This window comes from Miniopterus schreibersii (assembly GCF_964146895.1).
Source record: "Miniopterus schreibersii genome assembly, chromosome: 7".
In the NCBI taxonomy this organism is placed as follows: Eukaryota; Metazoa; Chordata; class Mammalia; order Chiroptera; family Miniopteridae; genus Miniopterus; species Miniopterus schreibersii.
This window is the reverse complement of record NC_138108.1, coordinates 34,493,855-34,508,592: the sequence shown is the minus strand read 5'-3', so window position 1 is coordinate 34,508,592 and position 14,738 is coordinate 34,493,855. Positions and strand designations below refer to the sequence as shown.

The 14,738-nt window shown below is 40.4% G+C and overlaps 1 protein-coding gene and 1 long non-coding RNA gene across 2 annotated transcripts in view; one reads left to right on the top strand and one right to left on the bottom strand.

The window, feature by feature from the left end:
- Nucleotides 1-9,156, bottom strand: part of NCKAP1 (NCK associated protein 1) — a 76,134-nt gene extending 66,978 nt beyond the window's left edge. The window contains exons 1-2 of the mRNA XM_081142728.1: nt 8,731-9,156; nt 811-921 (exon numbers count right to left, since the gene is read on the bottom strand). Coding sequence (XP_080998854.1) covers nt 811-921; nt 8,731-8,838 — 219 coding nt within the window. The 5' untranslated portion in view covers nt 8,839-9,156. The remainder of the gene's footprint in view (nt 1-810; nt 922-8,730) is intronic.
- An 849-nt stretch (nt 9,157-10,005) lies between these two features.
- LOC308559914 lies at nt 10,006-14,367 on the top strand. The gene is made up of 3 exons (XR_013999216.1): nt 10,006-10,160; nt 13,161-13,397; nt 14,113-14,367. It is a non-coding gene; the product is annotated as an uncharacterized lncRNA (long non-coding RNA).
- Nucleotides 14,368-14,738: the final 371 nt, after the last annotated feature.

Sequence of the window (14,738 nt, the reverse complement as noted above, 5' to 3'; positions counted from 1 at the left end):
AGATCATATGTAAGAGGGAACTTCTAAACTAAGTTTATACATAAAGAGAAAAGACAGAAAAGATTATAACATGAGACTATCAAAGAAAAAACTAAAAGTAACAAGAAGACATGCAGAAAGATCCTAAGCCAATAAAATTTACATGAAAAGATCATGGTAAGGTGAAAAACAACTCTAATTTTCTAAAGTTAGTTATTCACAGAAGTTATTATAATAATGATCAAAAGATATATAAACATATCAGGAAGACTCGGAATATGATTGTATTTCAATATACTAATAAAAACTTCCTCATCTGAGAAAAGTAATATGGGATAATAAAGATCATAACACTATCACCTTGTTATATTATTAAATTTCAAAAATGAGTTTCTCAATTATAAAGATACTAAAGAAACAAATATATTTTAAAACTAAACCTAATTACTAAAAACAATACAAGCTTTATAATGAGACTAACATCAAAATAAAGTTAAGTTTATAACTATATGAAAAAAACTCCCCAACTGGTCATGCAAATATTTGGAATATATACACATTTATTACCTTACTCTCTGTTGCAACTTGAAAGGGAAGAAGTGTATAAGAAATTAAGACCTTATGTTGTGTATAAGAAAAGGCAATGTAGTTCAGAGTCATTTTTTCCAGTTTCAGAGGTAAGAACATTCTCTAAAAACCCTTAATCCTTGTATATAATTTGTGTAACAAAATATAAAGAATTAAATAAATAAGAGCTACTTCAAGCGTTCTACTGACCATTACTTTCCCTTGATGGCTAAATCAAGTAATACAAAAATTTAGATGACTTACATTGTTGTTGCGGGTTTCTACAGCAGGGAACTTTCTGACTATGAATTTCACAGCAGATTCCAGATTTTTGTCAATCAGGTAGGATGGTTTTGCCTTGGGGTCTCCACATGCCTATAAGACAACAGTAATAAAAAAAGTGAAATGCATCCTTCTAAAACCAAGGAACAATAGCAAATCTGTAATCAGAATTTAGAGAGATATTTATTGTTTTTGGTGAGCAGGTGATAAAATGAATAGGCAAAGTGCGGGGATTGTCACAGCTGAAATATGCAATGGGAGACAGTACAGAGATGTTCTTCTACTGAAAAAAATGCATGGAAAGTTTTAAAGCAGTTAGCGCAGAACAGCAGTGAAGGAAAAAGCTCAAACCTAAAAAAAAAGAAAAAGAAAAAGAAAAAAAGTTCTTGGTTTGAGGTAGGATTGTATTCATCTGAAGCTAATAAAATATTACAAAATTAAATATTCAGTAAAATACTGGAAATGTTTCTTTCTAAGTGTTATCAAATAAAAGCTTATGTTTAAATGTCTCTCCAAAATGTTTTCCTCATTCACTTTAAACATTTTAATACAAGAGCCCTAGTTCAAAAGAACCGGAAGCTGCTAAAATTGTCTTTCCAGTACTAAAATGTGTTGCCTGTTCCTCTGAACATCTGAATGACAGCAGTGTTTTCCATCATACCAGCAGCACTTCAAACAATAAATCCACATCTGTTCTATATATATCTTATGAGCACAGAACAAATGGAAATGTTTACGTTTTGACCACATCAGCAGTACAGTCTTCTCTCTAGTAAACTGTAAAGTATTACATAAATGTAAGTTATTAGTAGAAAGAACTTTTTACCTGAACTATTAGCAATACAGAATATAATCTTCAATACTGCTTTACTGTTTCATTATGTGACATTTAATTAACTGCTTGCTAGTGAGATATTATCTCTCAGGGAATTACTAAAACTATAACATTCCTATTTAACTTCTTTTTATTGCATTTTAAAAAGGATGTGTCCTTTGAAAATTTATATAACTTTACTATGCATGAGGAAATACAGTATTACAATTTAATGGTTTCTTTCATTGTTTACATAGCTATGTTGTGGATTGCAGAAAGAGAAGTTATGAAACATGAAACTGATCTGAAAGCGGGCAAGCGGGCAGAGGGAAGGTGAAAAGCTTTGCAAACCTTCCAAACTTGTCCTTGCTGGGGAAGCATTGTAATAAAAAGAGAGAAAATTACGTGTAAACAATGATTGTCAAACTATGACATACGTTTCAGTAGAGAACTTATGCACTGCAGACTATGAATACCAAAACAAGATTAGAACTACATGGTGCTACAATTTTAAAGGTATCCTAGGCAGCAAGTTGTCGTATACAATGGATTCAAAAAGTTTCTACTACTCAGTATATCTAAATACTGTGTACAACCATGTCACTTTCTTGGTGCTTTGTAAATCAACTTAAAATAATTCTAAAAGGAAAAATAAGGACTACATGCAACTATAAAAATAGGAGCAAAACCATGAGTGAAATTTTACATACCTTAAAAAGAAACGGTAGCCAAGAACAAGAATAAATTGTTATGGATAACTTGCACTTCAGCTCAAATTGAAACTATTTTCAAATATCACCTAACTTCCTTCAAAGCCAAAGTATAAAAAAAATCAATGCAAACATTCCGGTATTTTCCAAATGGAAATAGGAATGCAGTAAGAGTTCCGTTAATTCTCACATAATTAGATACAACAAAATTAACTTTAAGAAATTCAGAATTCGTAATTTTTAACCAGAAAGACACAAGGCTACTATGTAAATTCCATTTCAACATCATAAATATTAAAATATATCTGACTTTTCCTCAGAATAGACTATCATTGTTTAATATATTTATTTCTTATAATCATCTAATTCACTTCCCAAAAATTACACTATAAAATAAAAATAACTAAGAACTACATAACTAAGAATTTGTCCCAATAAAAATAGCTACAGTTTATTAGCATTCCCTTATATCAGTGATATAATGAAAATCAAGTTTCATAAACACACCTGAAGTAGTGCAGAATCCTAAAGTGATTCCAAATTATGTTGTTTTTTTAATGACATGTATTATTTTTCCCATTCTAATTATATAAAAAATCAGCTATCCAGCCCTGGAAAGTGTGGCTCAGTTGGTTGGAGCATTGTCCCATACACCGAAAGGTCACAGGTTCCATTCTCAGTCAGGGCACATACCAGGGGTAATGGGTTTGATCTCCAGTCAGGGCACATACAAGAATCAACCAATGAATGCATCAACAAGTGGAACAAACTGATGTTTCTCTTTTTCTGTCTCTCTCTCTGTGTCTCTCTCTCCCTCCCACCCTCCTTTCCTCTCTCTAAAAATCAATAAAATAATCACTCTAGAATACTGATAGCATAAACTTAATGGTTTTTTTTTCATACAAACCCATACAAAGTTCATACAAATGTAGTCTATAGTAAAGAGAAAAATTATTTCTGTAATATAATTACATATTTCTTTAAGGTTAAGGTGTCTTCAAAATTTAATTATATCTCCCACAAAAATTTCATTAGTAACTATAAATCTGATGGCAAAAATAATTAAGAGCTCAGATTCAGGGGCCAAGAAATAAAGGTGCCAATTCTTATTTTCTAGAGTAAGAATTGGGCAAATTACTTAACTGCTCCAAATTCAATTGTTTTATCTATAAAATAGAGACATCACAGATATAAAGACAAATTTTAAAAATCAAAATACTTGGTATATATAGTAAGATCTCAATAAATGGTAGCTGGCATTACTTTTATTACACATTATTTTTACTGTACATAAAGAGATGAAACTACTTAATTCTAGTAACATACAAAATGTACATCTACTAAACCTGACCCAAAATTATTACTGGAATTTTACTTAATACTAACACTGCTAGTAAATCATCAAACAAGATTATGAATTAAGATTTTCAGTCACCCTAACCAGTAAGGACAATAACTTTAAACACTGACAAACTTTTTCATCTGGGCTTCATTTTTAACATACTGGATGTAGCAAATTAAATATGTCCATTCCTTTAATTTTCTTAAAATGTAAGTATACAAGCAAGAGATTAGGGCCCCAATTTCATTTATAGGTAAACTGCACCATTCTTCTTTTTTAATTTTATTTTTATAAAGAACTTAATTTAATAATGTAGTAAAATACTCATGTGCATGTTAGCTATTGTATAGAAAAGGGTATAAGTATCTATGGCTTATTTTTAAAAGTGGGAGGGAGATAGGCAGGAAATTTTTGAAGTCACACATTTCTGTTATGTTTGCATTTTTGACAATAATAAATGTGTTATTTTGCAGTTATTAAAAATTTTAAGCTTGGCCGGGCGTGGCTCAGCGGCTGAGCATCGACCTAGGATCCAGGAGATCGGGGTTCGATTCCCGGTCAGGGCACATGCCCGGGTTGGGGGCTAGGCAGCCGATCAATGACTCTCTCATCATTGATGTTTCTCTCTCTCTCCCCCTTCTTTCCTCTCTCTGAAATCAATAAAGATATGTTTTTAAAAAAATTTTTTAATATTTAAGTTGTTTAACAATTCCACAAGGAAGACACAAGATAACCTATCGCTGCCACTTCAAAAACTAAAACTATATTTTCCTTACGTATTTTTCCGTGATCTTTATCTCCTTAGCCTACCATCCAGCATAACAAGAATTATCAAATCCTCATTTGTACAAGGAGCTTCCTTAAAAAATAAAGTTACAAACAGACACAATAGGATTTGTTGTTTAAATAAATAATATATATAATTTAAATTCAGATTTATGGAAATGTTTTATTCTTAACATGTTTAAGGTTAATGAAACCCCACTGAGGGGGAAAAAAATCTTATACTAATAACTTAAGAGTCTAGAACATGCCACAATCCAATCTTTCTTTAGAACACGGTTCTCCTGACTGACCAACAGAGAAAACATCCTAAATGAAGAGAAACATAACAGTGAAAGGGAGGACTGAAGCCGGCCCCCTCCTTTTACCTAGCACTGCACCCTTCACGGGCATCTTTTTTGTTCTCCACTAGGTAAGCATACACCAGCTGAGAACTTTCACTTTTACACTGCTATTCTATTGATTTTTTTCCTCATGAAATAAATTTATCCATAATCATGAGAAAAGGACTGTGGGAGGAAAAATACTGCTCTAATCAAAGGGGGAAAAAGTAAATGTGTTGAAATCTGCAAAAATATTTCATTTTAAGAAAAAGTTTGGGTGGGTCTTTTCTTGTCCTTTAGAGCTGAGGTAATAATTTCACAAGAGAAAAAGTATGCAAATATTAACTGAGACCTTTATGGTACAGAGTTATCAAGTTCACGTTGATGATGATGTAGGAAAAGAGACAGAAAAAAAAAGAGTAAATATTTTTAAACTCAGCAAAAATGTTTTCTTTTGGGATTTGGGAATGTGTTTGCTAAACAACAGTAAAATTTCAGAAAAAAACATGTTGCCCAAAAGGTTGCTGAGACTCCTAAATAAATACTATCTTACATTCACAGATGTTTTATTAAACAATTTTCACACTGTTATTATCTTTTATCTTTACAAACAATCCAGCGAAGTAGAGCATTACCATCCCTTATTACAGAAAACTAAACTGAGCTCACTGTCGAAAATGAGCCGTAACTTCTACCCTGCTACCTGAAAATGAACTTGTAAAGAAAACATAACCAGAGCAGGAATAGAGTTTAGTGTTCCTTTCACAGTTACTTTCCTCCCATTTCACAGATGAGGAGAAATGAAGCTCAGGGAAGTCAAGATGCCTACTCAATGTTAGAGGACTCAGTGACAGACTGAATATTAGAATGCAGGTCTCCTAACTTCTGTTCCAGTACACTTTACCACCACCACCACCACACTGCCTGCCATGCCACATTAACAGATATAAAAGTAGCCTGAAAAATATTTTAAAATCATTACACTAGTGAGTGGTATTATGAGGTGTGGAAAAGGGAAGACATATTTTTAATAAAAAATAAAACTTTAAGGAATTCAGAAAAAATAAATTTCAATGTAAAACTACCTACCACTTTCATGTCTTTTCCCTAAAATCCTCCCTTAAAGTGCTCCTACATCCCTGATTAGACAAGTTCCTTAAAATTTCCATAACCTGTACATATTAAGATCTCAAAAATTTTCCAAATGATAAATTAAAAAAAAAAGAGAGAGAAACATTACTTAGTAACCATGTTACATTCCCCCTAAGGAGCATTAAAGCATATTCTTGATTATAGGTCACTGAAGTATTTTTCATTGTGTATGCTCACTAAAACATTTCCACTGCACACTTCCAAATGAAACAGAGCAAAGTAATCAGATCTGATAGACAATCTAATGCACACATGCATTAATAAAAATATAATTGATTGGTAGATGTATTATATGGTGGAAGGTTTTTTTGAGGACTATAAGAGACTGAGATTGAAAAGATTATGTGGTTTATACTGTCATAAAAATGCAGACAGCATGAACCTTACAAACACATGGTGAACAGATCTTACTCACTCTTTTTGGCAAGATTTTTGAGCAAATGTTTCAATCCCTAGCCAGCCGGGAAGATATGTCAGTCTTACAGACACCTCTCCATAGGCTGAAAGATTCAAAATCGGATGTATTTGTATGCAAAATTATATAAGGAGAGCAAACCCAAATCTATTATTATTAAAACCAGAGCAAGATTATATATATATATATATATACACACACACATTTATATATATGTTAAATATATATATAAAACAGATACTGTATTCATCCATTTCAACAAAGCCTAGCTGAAGGCCTCATGGGCCAGATAAAGCCCAAAGTAGTAGTAATTCAAAAATGAGTAACACTGTCCCTGCCCAGAGGCAACTCACAATCAGGCAAGGTAGACAAAATATTTTTCAACAAACTATAAATATGTGTTGAGTGCTGAAATGTAACATTTCAGTAACTCAAAATATTTGACACTTGAATATAATGATTATATTCAACTCATTTTAAATTTTACTAGTTCAATAATACAAGATCCTGAAGCTTTTCAAAACAGGAAGTGAAAGAAAATACACTTTTGAGAAAAAGCAGTGAACTGGAATTATAAAAATTCAAATGCCTACATTTTCGTTTAATCTTATTTATGAAGGTGAAATACGTTTGAGTGTATTCATACTATAAAAATGTATAATGAATGTTTTAAAAAACGGTATTTTGCCCAAATACCCAAATCACTTTTGATGTTACTCTCACTTCCTCTTCTGGAAACCATCATAACCATTTCCTTTAACCACAATACCACAAGCCTAGTAACTTTTAGTAATGTTTGACTTGCTGGGTTTTTTGGATAAAGTTCATACAGAAACCAATTTCCAAGTTTGTTAAGGAATGTAATCTCACAAAAAAGTTCAGGTAAATGCAACCTGTAAGTAAAACTATCTAAAATTAAATTATTTCCAACCTACATAAATTTATAACCAAGGCTCTTTGGTAAATGCAGAGAGCTTCTTTGTAATGACACTGCACCCCTGCCACATAAAATGTAACAAACTGTTAGGCACAGTTACTCTCCAGACTGCACTGGATTTAGAGGCAATTAACCCTCTGTCATCCAGGTGAGCAACTGGAACATAGCTATCCTTATGCAAAATTTATCACCTTTAAGCCAGGACAGTATTCTCCTTTATCGTTACAGTGTCTACATCAAATTGTTGAAATAAACCAGCTTTATACTTGAACCCCAAGATGATATGAAATTCAAAAAAATATTCCTACTTCAGCAGCCCTAATTTAGAAGCATTGAAACCTATTGCTATGAGTAAACCAAAAGGAAATATTCGTGATACACTAAAAAGCCAACAATAATAATTAGGAAGATATGACATCAAATACACACTGGAAACTCTAAGGATCTATATTCTACCAAAAAAATTTAATTTTCTCTTTATCAACTTCTTTAAACTTACCAACCTTATCTTACATGGAAAAAGATTTTGGTTGTTTTCTCCTAAGATAAAGTAACATATATTTGTGTTCTATCTTTACATCTGCTTTTCTTAACTCCAACTCAGGCTAACATTCCTTAACTTGAGGAAGTTGTGGAAACACTTTCGATGGGCCTATTAGCTATAGCTACCGAAATGATCAGAATATGCTATAGATCAGTGGTAACAGCAACATATTTGCAGTTCTTACTCTGCACAGAAGCCAGGCTTTACGAATGGTGCTTTGGTACTCTTAGACAGGGCTGGAAAACTAAGAGGAGGAGTCAAGAGGGAAGGGAGTGAAGGTTGTTATTCCTGTTCCAGTGACTCACAGCCCAGTATTTCAGAAGAAAACTGGTTCCACCCTCACTTCCCCCTCCTCTCCACCTTCAGAATGAAATAACTGCAAGTCGTCAACACGCTCTCACATGGCTTTTATCTAGCAATCTAAAAGAAAGTGGCACGGGAAGGGGATGCGAATTCGGCCTGAGGAGCCATTCCCTTCCCACATTCCTACACTTCCGCACCAGAAAAATCCAGAGAGGAGCTGCTCCCATCGCCGCCCGACTCCTGCCATTCAAACCTCCGTCACGGAACACCCAGGCTCTCCCCCCTGCACCCCAACCGCGACCCCCGGCCTCCCCTCCCCAAGCGAGGGCGCCCCTGGCCGGGCCGGCCTGGCGGGATCCCGCCGCCGGGAGCCGGGAAATGGCTCCCCTCGGCCTCCGGCCGACCAGCGAGGCGCCGGGGAGGCGCCCGGGACTCCGCGTTAGGCCGCGGCGCATCCCGGCGACCCCGGGCCGGCCCGCCGCCGCGATTCCGGGCCCGGGCGCCGCCCGCTGCCCCCGCCCCGCGGCCTCCCCGCTCCGGGCCGCAGCCCCCCGCCGCGGCCTCCCGGCCCGTGCGCACCTTCTTGATGTTGTAGAGGCGCGTGAGCATGCCGACGCCCCGGTCGTTGAGGATGGTGAGCTTCTCCGCCAGCTTCTGCTGACTGGGCTGCAGCACGGAGCGCGACATGGTGCTGGTCGTGGTGCCGCCGCCGCCGCCGCCGGCCTCCTCGCGCCCGGTCACCGGCCCGCGGCCGCCGCAACCGCTCCGCGGCCTCCTCCCCTCCCGCCCGCGACCTCCGCCTCAGGGCAGCGCGCCCATGGCCCTGGCGCCCGATCCGCGCCGGTGACAGAGCGAGCCGCGCGGACGCCTGCGGGCCCCTTCCCCCGCAGCAGCCCGCGCCCCGGCAGCCTCCTGCTTTCCGCCCGCCGCCCTTCCGCCCCCACGCCCGGCGCGCTCCGCCCCAGCCCCCACCGAGCCGCCTTCCCGGGCTCCTCCACTAGGTGTGGCGGCGGAGGCGGCGGCTCCGCCGGCTGAGAACGAGGCCTCCGCCCGCAGCCCCGGACGGGCGCTCGGTCACCTGATCCCGCGCGCCGGCGCCCCCGCGAGGCCGGACGGGGAACTGCACCCGGGGGCCCTCTCCCGCTCCGCCCCGCCCCGCCCGGCTGCGGCCGCCGCGGCTCCGAACCGGGCGCCGGCCCGGCCCGGTCCGGCCCGGCCCGGTCCACTGCGCCTGTGCTCGGCGAGGCGTCCTACACGGGGAACGAGGAACATGTCTACGCGCGTCCCCCTGCGCCCCACACTCCTAAGTTCTCAAAAGTTGCCTTTCCGCAACCGAAACCGGCAGAACCGGGGCGGTGGGGCAGGGAGCGGGCCCGGGGCCGCCGCTGCTGGACGGGCGCCCCGCGGGACCAGCAGACGCCGCGCTCGGCGCCGCGGGCCTCCCCCCGCAGCCCCATCCCCGCCCCCAGGCGGCCGGAGACGCGGGACGGGGCGCGAGGCAGCTGGGTTCCCGGGACCCCGCGGACCCCGAGCGGGCGGCGCGGCCGAGGGGGGCGGGGGCGCTGCAGAGACGCGTGCTCCGCGGGTGCGGGACGCCCATTGTGTCCCGGCCGCCACCCGACCCGCACCCCCTCCCGGAAACACTCTCCTGTTTTCCCTCTCGGGGGTCTCGTCAGGTTACTCCCGGCCGCGCTCCGGAGGCCCTCCCTCGGGTCCAGCGCGGAGCCCCGGTCCCGGGAGCTAACAACGCGGGGCCGGGCACGGGGCTGGCGCTGGGAACCCCGCGAGCGGGCTCGGCCGGTGCCGCGGGCGCGGACCCCCGCGCTCGCCTCTGGTCACTGACCCCGAGGGAGCCCCCGGCCCCGCCACCTCCCGCAAGGCGCTGAGAGCGCAGGAGCGGCCAGCGGGCCGAGCCAGAGCTCTTAGGGGCCGGGAGTGGTGATGAGTGGTTCTGAAAACTTTTCTAAAGCTGGTGCAGGGACTTCTCCTATGGAAAGCTCCATTCTGAGGTGCGGAGAGGGAGGGAGTGGGCTGAGGTGTGATTTGGGGCACCCCGAGGGTGCCGCGCTGCCCTGGAGTCCTCTCTGCAGACCCTCCTCACCCGGCAGGAGGCTCGAGCCGAAAGGTTTCTTTGTTACAATACACACTAGAGAGACCACCTATGGAGCTCATCATAGTGAGTAACGCGTCGGGGATTTAACTCGTCCCGTTACTCTCCAAGCTGAGGGTCAAGACTTTAATTCAGAGGAAGCCCCTGGAGCTCGGTGAGACCAGACCGGGAGAGGCCAGGCTGCAGGAGGAGTGGGGCAGCCGGGCAAGAAAGGCGAGGGGGTGAGTGCGGGGGGGGGGGGGGGGTGAGTGCGGGGGGGTGTGTGAGTGCGGGGGGGTGGGTGTGAGTGCCGGGGTGGGGGTGGGGGGGGCGACAACTCAGCCCTGGCGGTGGTCCAGTTGGCTGAGTGCTGTCCCATGCACCAGGCGGTCCCCGGGGAGGTCGCCGGTGTTTTTCTCTCCCTTCCTCTCAATCTAAAATCAATACAAGCATATTAAACAAGCAAACGAAAATTTAACTAGAGGAAGAATTAGAGTCCCACCAATGAAAGGTTGTATCATTTTCTAGTTTTTCAAAAGCGCTGTATAGAGAAAACAAGAAAATGATACCACCACATTATAGCTTGAAAACAACTATTAGCCCGCAGGAAAGGCCACCGTCATGGTTTCATGTGAACTTGAAGACTTCTAGCTGCTTATTACTCGGTCCCCGATAGAGGGGAGAGCACTCTAGATAGTGGTCTCATTCGACAATTTCTATTGTAATTAATTTTTAGACACACTGGCCCTACACTGATTGGAATATGTCTACTTGAGTTTAAAGGAGATTAAGTGTAGATGAAATATTCACAATTTTCGAACTTCTCTACATTTTGCATCAAAAAGCATTTTGTTATTAAGATCCAACCCTTTTGAAGTTTGCCTTTATGTGTAGCATAAAGTGTATTGTGAGTGCTTTATAATATGTGAGCAATAATCATATTTTGCCATGTATGTATGATTTTATGGCAATTTTACTATGTCATTTTATATTTTCTTGCAGGTTTTCAGTCTTTGAAAATATATCATACCATGTGAATCATCCTATACAGTTATCATAAAAAATTGCTCCTGTTGTGGATTTTTTTCTTGGTGTAGTTTTCTGGAAAAACATAAATTTTTGAAATGATTAGGAAACTAAGTTTTAAGAAGCATAATTGAAGATTTTATTTCCCTCATCATATAAGGATAATCTTCACAGTCCCTTTGGTACTAAAGATTTTCAAATAGTTTCACTTCAGTTAAGAAGTTTGTCCCTAGAATATATTCAGAGATTATTAAAATTACAATAAGCCTTCAGAGAGATGTAGAAAGTACATGATAGCTTCATATTTGTAGTAATGTTAGAAAATTAACTAGTAATTTAACTAGTATAGACCAGTATGCCTCAAAAAGTGTGAACATATATATATATATAACTTTTTAAAAGTCAGATTTATTGAGATATAATTTACATACAGTAAAAGTTATATATCTATGTTTGAATAATTCTTTTTTATTGAGACAAGTATAATGGTATTCACTGTAAGGAAAGTAAGCATTTGAAAATCCAATCTGGAAAATATTTAAATAGGAGTAGCTTCATAGAAGAATTCATAATATAATTACATTTTGTACTCCCCCAATATATTTCACAATAATTCAGTTATAAAACTTTACTCATAGCTCTGGCCAGTTTGACTCAGTGGTTAGAGCATCAGCCCACGGACTAAAGGGTAGTAGGTTCAACTCCAGTCAAGGGCACGTACCTTGTACCTTGGTTGCGGGTTCGATCCCTGGCCCCAGATGGGGCCCGTAGGGGAGGTGTCTCTCTCACATCAATGTTTCTCTCTATCTTTCCCCCTCCCTTCCACTCTCTCTAAAAAAATCAATGGAAAAAATATCCTTGGGTGAAGATTAACAACAACACAAAAATTTTACTCATAAAATTTCAGAAACAAATCTATGGCATATAGTTTTTTATATATGTATTATAAAACATTCAAACATTTATAGTAACAATCTTGGATGGACTTAAAAGAATATTTTTCAATTAAACAATCAGATTTTTGTATTTTATTTTTTGTTAATCCTCACTTGAGGTTATTTTTTCCATTGATTTTTAGAGAGAGTGGAAGGAAGGGGGCGCTGGAGAGAGGGGGAAAGAGAGAGAAAGAGAGAGAGAGAAACATTGATGTGTCTCTCTCACATCGATCTGTTACCTCTCACACTCACCCCGACCAGGGCCAGGCATCGAACCTGCAACCCAGGTATGTGCCCTTAACCGGAAATTGAACTGGAGACCCTTCAGTGTGCAGGTCGACACTCTAACCACTGAACCACACCATCCAGAGCTAAACAATCAGATATTTACAATGTGCAAAGTACTATTTTTCTAGAAGGAAATATGAAGCTGTATAAGATATAGATTTTGACCTCCTTGAACTCGCAGCCTAGTGAGAATAGAAATACACATAAGGAAGTCTAATGTAAGTCAGCCTGAGATCCAAGTCTGCACCAGAAGACTAGAGAGCAGTTGCAACCTGGAGTTTCTGAGAGCCCTTTTGGAGTAACTGACATCTGGGCTTTGAATAAGAAGCCTTGGCCTTATAAACTTGTAAGAAAACGACACCTTAGACAGTAAACTATAGTAATTGCAAAATAGTAGAAAAAGGAAGGAAAATAATATGAATGTTTATTGCATACGGGAAAGAAACAATGGGAAATAAAGCCAAAAAAGAGAAGTGGAGCAGAAGTTTATAAATACTAAGGCGGGGGGGGGGGGAGGATTCAATGGAGAATAAATATAGGAAAAAATGGGGGCATAAAAGGTGACTTTAGGGCCCTTGAGGATAATGAAGATAACTAGAAACAGTTCCTGACTGTGACAGGGGTTGCAGTATGGATTATCCTTAGACATCTATTGTCTCTTTCTCTCCTAGAAATAAACACTGCATCTCCTAGCCTCCCTTGCAGCCTACTGTGGCCATAGGACGAGTGCTCTGACCAGTGGGATACCAGCTTTCAAGAACCTCCCTTGAAGACTGCTGCTGCTCTCATTTTACCAGTTCTTCTCCGCTTAGTTCATTCTGCCACGTGTAACAAGGATGCAATGACCACTATCTTGGACCATGAGGACAAGGACCGATTACTAAGGATGACAAAAATGGAAATGGGAGGTGTGTGGGCTTCTTAGAGCAGAACTGCCACACCAAACCCGGCCTCTCTAGATCTGGATTTTGTACGAAAGAGAAACTTCTACTTAAGCTTCTTTTAATGTTTTGTTACAGCAAAACTTGATTATAAATAATAATAGTTTTGTGACCAACATTATAATATCTCTACTAAAAATAAATTAAGGAATGATAATTAAATTTAACACTCAAGTGTTTGGGCACTGTCAGGTGCTACTATTTAGGTTACATTTTCTCATCTATCTTTGAGATAGTATCATACTCATTTTACAGGTGAGGAAAAGGAAATGCAGATAGGTTTTTTTTAAATTGCCAAAGATCACACCCATAGAAAGTGGTAATGCTGGATCCCTTTTCAGTCTGTCACCAAAGTTCATGCCTACTCTTAATTACTGTGATGTCACTGAAGACCAGTCAGATGGCATAAATTTGTTACGCATTCAGTGAACATGTTTCTCAAGTTTCTTCTAGAGTCCCTTAACCCTGCCCAAACCTTCATAAATAGCCCTTTCATTCAACTTTCTTCAGTTAACAACTGGACTCTGCCATCATTTCCCCTGACTTATACACCAGCTCCTTTAGGTGGCTTTCTTTACCTTTGCTTTCTCCAGAAACTAGAATGAGAATTACTTCTGCAATTCTTTTTGCTAATCAGGAAAATTTTTCCCCGTTTGTTTTTTTAATCACTTACCTGCCCCAGCCTGCTGTTGCTTACTTACCTATGTAAGGCAAGAAGAGAGAAAAACTGGAGAAGGCATCTTCTCTGATTCTTAGGATAAAGCCCTTTGATTAGGATGTCTCCTGTCAAAGGTAACATTCCTCTTATCCTTAAAGACAATTGCAACATTTTTTTCTCCCATCAGGCTTCAAACCAGGTACTGCTAGCTACGTAGGACCAAATTTCTCTTAGAAACACACTGTAAATAATGTAGCAGACAAGCATCGTTTTTGTTTGTCCTCTCCCTCTCCTTTGGGAAACTGCTACATTCTGACAAATTAAGTGCAGAAAGAAGAGAAAAGTGGGTCAGGCTGTGGGAAGGGTCAGGCGTATTTAAATAAGAAGTTAAGGAAGTTTTGCAAGGAACTGTCACTTTTAAAATTGTTTTAAAGACTGCATGTAGTTAGACTACAATGCAAACAAAGGCACCAACTGGGGTGAACTATGGAAACAGACGATAAAAGATTTCACTGTTTAACAGTGGTCCTAGAAAGGATAGGCAATAACATACACGCTAAATCAGTACTTCAAGTTCTCTCCTTCTACATCCAAAGACCGCCAGATATGAAAATGTGCTCCACTGAAAAATGATTAAGGAAGACCATAGG